Source organism: Oncorhynchus clarkii, unplaced genomic scaffold (assembly GCF_045791955.1).
Source record: "Oncorhynchus clarkii lewisi isolate Uvic-CL-2024 unplaced genomic scaffold, UVic_Ocla_1.0 unplaced_contig_8139_pilon_pilon, whole genome shotgun sequence".
Lineage (NCBI taxonomy): Eukaryota > Metazoa > Chordata > Actinopteri > Salmoniformes > Salmonidae > Oncorhynchus > Oncorhynchus clarkii.
This window is the reverse complement of record NW_027260555.1, coordinates 1-7,058: the sequence shown is the minus strand read 5'-3', so window position 1 is coordinate 7,058 and position 7,058 is coordinate 1. Positions and strand designations below refer to the sequence as shown.

General features: G+C 52.4%; 1 protein-coding gene across 1 annotated transcript; it reads right to left on the bottom strand.

Annotated features, from left to right (window-relative positions):
- Nucleotides 1-4,839: 4,839 nt before the first annotated feature.
- Nucleotides 4,840-5,366, bottom strand: LOC139401568 (uncharacterized; the record flags this gene model as incomplete). Its single annotated transcript, XM_071145720.1, has 1 exon — nt 4,840-5,366. A coding segment is annotated over exon 1 (527 nt), but the record flags the coding sequence as incomplete, so codon positions are not given.
- Nucleotides 5,367-7,058: the final 1,692 nt, after the last annotated feature.

The following is a 7,058-nucleotide window of genomic DNA, read 5'->3' as shown; positions in this document are numbered from 1 at the left end:
AAATCTGTTTGTGTTTGTGTGTGTCTGTGTGTCTGTGTGTGTGTGTCTGTGTGTGTGTGTGCCTGTGTGTGTGTGTTCATCATTATAGGATTGGGTGACAGAAACGTAATAAAAAAAACTCTCATACAAATACGACGTATCATTCTGAGCTATGATCTTAATTTGGGGTAATTCCTGTTTTGATTGGATTAAATCGATGGGATGTTTGGCAGCCCCGCTCCTCAGACAGCACCTCAATCCTCTCAGTAGCTCAGGGAACAATATCAACAGTGTGAGTAACACAATAAACCTTCTTACATGCCATACGAACATTGTGGGGATTTGGACTAGATTCAGGTTAGATTAGGATTAGATAAGGGCTAGCTCATCAAGCCACTCACAGAGCGAAATAAACTTCCCCAAAAATTTGAGGATTAGGATTAGATTAGGACTAGATTAGGATTAGATTAGGGCTAGATTAGGATTAGATCATCAAGCCACTCACAGAGATAAATAAACTTCCCCAAAAATTTGAGAAACTTAAATTCTAATCGTTTAATTTCATCCCCTTTGGGAAAATCCCACTTCACGTCCATACTAGGGCAAAGACAGATAGGAACACAGACTGAAGAAATGATCCCCAAAAACAGAAGACAAAATCGAGATGCCAAGTCTGGAGAGAGACAGTCTGGTTGTCATGACGTTGAGATCATACTCCAGGATGTAAGGGGTTTTAAACACTTGACCGTCCCACAAAAAAAACCCAAATACTGACAACCTCCTATATCACTTAGTTCAGGGTTCCATGTGGGTTTTTTTTCTTTCTTTCAAAATACATGTCTGTGACGCAAGGTTAGGTAGGAGAAATGGTCTAGGATCTTACAGGTCACACTCCGTTGCAAATCTGATCAATCTGTCTATTTCAGGAATCAGTGAGCCACAGAAAAACCATTTAAAGAGCTGACCACCTTGTTTCCCCAGTCAGGTGTCAAGGGACCTGGGGAAACAGAGATCCTCTCTCTGACCATCCTCTTCTCTCTCTCTCTGGACGACTACAACAGAGGAGGAAGGATTTCCTGTATACCCATTAGTAACTGGTGAGATCTGCTGTTACACATACAGGCAGGAGAGACAGGGAGGAGAGGAGAGATAGGGAGGAGAGGAGAGACAGGCAGGAGAGACAAGGAGGAGAGACAGGGAGGAGAGGAGAGACGGGGAGGAGAGACAGGCAGGAGAGACAAGGAGGAGAGACAGGGAGGAGAGGAGAGACGGGGAGGAGAGGAGAGACAGGCAGGAGAGACAAGGAGGAGAGACAGGGAGGAGGAGGAGACAAGGAGGAGAGACAGGGAGGAGAGGAGAGACAGGGAGGTGAGGAGAGACAGGGAGGAGAGGAGAGACACAGAGCTGTGGCACTCAGGGGCCCAAGTAGAGAGAGATAGCAGGGCCCAGCAGCTTGGCTTCCCCAGTCCGAAACCCCCAACACAGCAGTCCACCCCCCCCCCCACACAGCAGTCCTACCCCCCCACACAGCAGCCCATCCCCCCCACAGCAGTCCTACCCCCCCCACACAGCAGTCCATCCCCCCCACACAGCAGTCCACCCCCCCCCACACAGCAGTCCTATAACCCCCACACAGCAGTTCTATAACCCCCCACACAGCAGTCCTATAACCCCCCCACACAGCAGTCCTATAACCCCCCACACAGCAGTCCTATAACCCCCACACAGCAGTCCTATAACCCCCCACACAGCAGTCCTATAACCCCACACACAGCAGTCCTATAACCCCACACATAGCAGTCCTATAACCCCCCCACACAGCAGTCCTATAACCCCACACAAGGCAGTCCTATGTTCCTCCCCGTCAGTCTGTCAGACGCCTCACACCTTTGCGGCCGATGAGCTAAAGATTTCCCACAACTCGATGTTGTGAGGGATTGATTGTGTGACAGTGGGATGAATAGGTAAGCGTTGTTTGTTCAATTACCGTAGTGGGGTGTTAGTCGAGCCCGAGAACAGAGAGGGAGTTAAAAGCAGACATAAAACACAGCGAACGTTCAGCCCCGGACGACAGAATCACACTATCAGAAAACTATCAAATCATATAGGAGGCCTCCCGAGTGACGCAGCGGTCTACAGACCCTGGTTCGATTCCTGGCTGCATCACAACCGGCCGTGATAAGGGAGTCCCATAGGGCGGCGCACAATTGGCCCCGTCGTCCGGGTTTGGCCGGTGTAGGTCGTCATTGTAAATAAGAATTTGTTCTTTACTGACTTCTCTAGTTTAAATAAATATAAATATATATATATATATATATATATATACGCACATCAGTGATAACTGACTTAAATACCTAGACAGTAAGGTGAGAATTATTTTTTATCCTAAGTACTGTAAACAACTCAATCTATCAATCAATTTTCTCCTAGATTCCTGGGTAACTGTGTGTCTGGTCACACTCAGAAAGAGACTGACAGAACTACAATCACTAGTTTTGTTCCTATGGATAGATGAATTTTAGAATTATGCCGTAACGTAACAAAGAGAGCGACAGAGAGAGAGAGAGAGCGACAGAGAGAGAGAGAGAGCGACAGAGAGAGAGAGAGAGCGACAGAGAGAGAGAGCGACAGAGAGAGAGAGCGACAGAGAGAGAGAGCGACAGAGAGAGAGCGACAGAGAGAGAGAGCGAGCGACAGAGAAAGAGAGAGCGAGCGACAGAGAGAGAGAGAGCGAGCGACAGAGAAAGAGAGCGAGCGAAAGAGAGAGCGAGCGACAGAGAGAGAGAGAGCGAGCGACAGAGAGAGAGAGAGCGAGCGACAGAGAGAGAGAGAGCGAGCGACAGAGAGAGAGAGAGCGAGCGACAGAGAGAAAGAGAGCGAGCGACAGAGAGAGAGAGAGCGAGCGACAGAGAGAGAGAGAGAGAGCGAGCGAGAGACAGAGAGAGAGAGAGCGAGCGACAGAGAGAGAGAGAGAGCGACAGAGAAAGAGAGCGAGCGACAGAGAAAGAGAGCGAGCGACAGAGAAAGAGAGCGAGCGACAGAGAAAGAGAGAGCGAGCGACAGAGAAAGAGAGAGCGAGCGACAGAGAGAGAGCGAGAGCGACAGAGAGAGCGAGAGCGACAGAGAGAGAGAGAGAGCGAGCGCGACAGAGAGCGAGAGCGACAGAGAGAGAGAGCGACAGAGAGAGAGAGCGACAGATAGAGAGCGACAGAGAGAGCGAGAGCGACAGAGAGAGAGAGCGAGAGCGACAGAGAGAGAGAGCGAGAGCGACAGAGAGAGAGAGCGAGAGCTACAGAGAGAGAGAGCGAGAGCTACAGAGAGAGAGAGCGAGAGCTACAGAGCGAGAGAGCTACAGAGAGAGAGAACGACAGAGAGAGAGAACGACAGAGAGAGAGCGACAGAGAGAGAGCGACAGAGAGAGAGCGACAGAGAGAGAACGACAGAGAGAGAGAGCGACAGAGAGAGAGAGCGACAGAGAGAAAGAGCGACAGAGAGAGAGAACGACAGAGAGAGAGAGCGACAGAGAGAGGACGGCAGAGAGAGAGAGAGGCTGAATCTGCAGCAGGCGCCGCCGTCCTGTGTTTCACCCTGATTGTCATGGCGACGTGGTGAATAACGAAGCACCAGTAGCTGCAGCAGAGTCAATAACGCTCCCAGAGACATCGTGTGGATTATCAACAGCAGAGTCCCTGCTTCGCTCCCTCCCCCCGCCCTCTCTCCCTACTCCCCTCCCCTCGCCCTCTCTCCCTACTCCCCTCCCTCTCCTCGCGCCCAGCCCCCCCCCCCCCCCCCAGTCTTCTCTCCCTCCTCTCCCCTAGCCTCCCTCTCCCCTTGCCTCCCTCTCCTCGCGCCCAGCCGCCAACAGCTGAAGGGCGAATCGATACGGCCAAGGAAAGGACACTGACCCCGCTCCATTTACCACAATACGCCGTCAAATTTACAACAAAAAAAAACGACCCAAAAATGTCTCCTTTTTTATTTTGTCCTCGCCGTCGGCTCGGCGCATGAAACACAAAACAGGATTAGAGGGGAATTGTATGATTGTTTTTATCACTAGGGTGGGTTCTCCCCTCCATTTTGAGGGAAGGTGTTTCAGTACAATACTATGTCCTTGGTGGAGAGCCTTCAGAGATGAGAAGAGGGAGGAAGAGGGAGGAAGAGGAAGAGAGGGAAGAAGAGGGAAGAAGAGGGAGGAAGAGGGAGGAAGAGGGAGGAAGAGGGAAGAAGAGGGAGGAAGAGGGAGGAAGAGGGAGGAAGAGGGAAGAAGAGGAAGAAGGGGAGGAAGAGGGAAGAAGGGGGAGGAAGAGGGAAGAAAAGGAGGAAAAGGGAGGAAGAGGGAAGAAGAGGGAGGAAGAGGGAGGAAGAGGGAGGAAGAGGGAGGAAGAGGAAAGAAGAGGGAGGAAAAGGGAGGAAGAGGGAAGAAGAGGGAGGAAGAGGGAAGAAGAGGGAGGAAGAGGGAAGAAGAGGGAAGAAGAGGGAGGAAGAGGGAGGAAGAGGGAGGAAGAGGGAAGAAGAGGGAGGAAGAGGGAAGAAGAGGGAGGAAGAGGGAAGAAGAGGGAGGAAGAGGGAAGAAGAGGGAGGAAGAGGGAGGAAGAGGGAGGAAGAGGGAAGAAGAGGGAAGAAGAGGGAGGAAGAGGGAGGAAGAGGGAGGAAGAGTTCTGTCCTCTAGGACAAAATCCTTTCGACTGTAATCGGCATGTTGTTCACCAGAATGCTACCGTCTGCAGAGCACAGCGTTGTATCGGTGGGAGGGGGGCGTGTGTGTTGTTGTGTATGGGGAGGGGGTCCAATATCTACAAATAGCTGTGGGGAAACAAGGCGGTGCTTTTCCAATGTTCAATAACACAACAGCACACAAACACAGGGGGCTGGTCCATCTGCCAGGCAAACACAGGGGGCTGGTCCATCTGCCAGGTAAACACAGGGGGCTGGTCCATCTGCCAGGTAAACACAGTGGGCTGGTCCATCTGCCAGGTAAACACAGTGGGCTGGTCCATCTGCCAGGTAAACACAGTGGGCTGGTCCATCTGCCAGGTAAACACAGTGGGCTGGTCCATCTGCCAGGTAAACACAGTGGGCTGGTCCATCTGCCAGGTAAACACAGTGGGCTGGTCCATCTGCCAGGTAAACACAGGGGGCTGGTCCATCTGCCAGGTAAACACAGTGGGCTGGTCCATCTGCCAGGTAAACATAGTGGGCTGGTCCATCTGCCAGGTAAACACAGTGGGCTGGTCCATCTGCCAGGTAAACACAGTGGGCTGGTCCATCTGCCAGGTAAACACAGGGGGCTGGTCCATCTGCCAGGTAAACACAGTGGGCTGGTCCATCTGCCAGGTAAACACAGGGGGCTGGTCCATCTGCCAGGTAAACACAGTGGGCTGGTCCATCTGCCAGGTAAACACCTTGTTTGTTTTTAAACACTCCTCTTCTGACTCTGTGTTAGTGGTGGGTGAGAGAGGAAAGGAGAGAGAGAGAGATGGAGGAGTGGAGGGATAGAGGAGTGGAGGGATAGAGGAGTGGAGGGTTAGAGGAGTGGAGGGTTAGAGGAGTGGAGGGTTAGAGGAGTGGAGGGATAGAGGAGTGGAGGGATAGAGGGATAGAGGAGTGGAGGGATAGAGGAGTGGAGGGATAGAGGAGTGGAGGGATAGAGGAGTGGAGGGATAGAGGAGTGGAGGGTTAGAGGGTTAGAGGAGTGGAGGGATAGAGGAGTGGAGGGATAGAGGAGTGGAGGGTTAGAGGAGTGGAGGGATAGAGGAGTGGAGGGATAGAGGAGTGGAGGGATAGAGGAGTGGAGGGATAGAGGAGTGGAGGGTTAGAGGAGTGGAGGGTTAGAGGGATAGAGGAGTGGAGGGTTAGAGGGTTAGAGGAGTGGAGGGATAGAGGAGTGGAGGATTAGAGGGATAGAGGAGTGGAAGGATAGAGGAGTGGAGGGATAGAGGAGTGGAGGGATAGAGGAGTGGAGGGATAGAGGAGTGGAGGGTTAGAGGAGTGGAGGGTTAGAGGGTTAGAGGAGTGGAGGGTTAGAGGAGTGGAGGGTTAGAGGGATAGAGGAGTGGAGGGATAGAGGAGTGGAGGATTAGAGGGATAGAGGAGTGGAGGGATAGAGGAGTGGAGGGATAGAGGAGTGGAGGGATAGAGGAGATAGAGGAGTGGAGGGATAGAGGAGTGGAGGGATAGAGGAGTGGAGGGATAGAGGAGTGGAGGGATAGAGGAGTGGAGGGTTAGAGGGGTGGAGGGATAGAGGAGTGGAGGGATAGAGGAGTGGAGGGATAGAGGAGTGGAGGGTTAGAGGAGTGGAGGGTTAGAGGGATAGGAGTGGAGGGTGGAGGGAGGATAGAGGAGTGGAGGATTAGAGGGATAGAGGAGTGGAAGGATAGAGGAGTGGAGGGATAGAGGAGTGGAGGGATAGAGGAGTGGAGGGTTAGAGGAGTGGAGGGTTAGAGGAGTGGAGGGTTAGAGGGTTAGAGGAGTGGAGGGTTAGAGGAGTGGAGGGTTAGAGGGATAGAGGAGTGGAGGGATAGAGGAGTGGAGGATTAGAGGGATAGGGGAGTGGAAGGATAGAGGAGTGGAGGGATAGAGGAGTGGAGGGATAGAGGAGTGGATGGATAGAGGAGTGGAGGGATAGAGGAGTGGAGGGATAGAGGGGTGGAGGGTTAGAGGGGTGGAGGGATAGAGGAGTGGAGGGATAGAGGAGTGGAGGGATAGAGGAGTGGAGGGATAGAGGAGTGGAGTGATAGAGGAGTGGAGTGATAGAGGAGTGGAGGGATAGAGGAGTGGAGGGAGATAGAGGAGTGGAGGGAGATAGAGGAGTGGAGGGAGATAGAGGAGTGGAGGGATAGAGGAGTGGAGGGTTAGAGGAGTGGAGGGTTAGAGGAGTGGAGGGTTAGAGAGGTGGAGGGATAGAGGAGTGGAGGGATAGAGGAGTGGAGGGTTAGAGAGGTGGAGGGATAGAGGAGTGGAGGGATAGAGGGTTAGAGGAGTAATTGACTTATCTATAGTGCTAGACCTCTAATCAATGACCATTCAAGCCAGAGTTAGAAGTCACGCTGACAGTGACGACACAGGATCCAAGGAGTGGA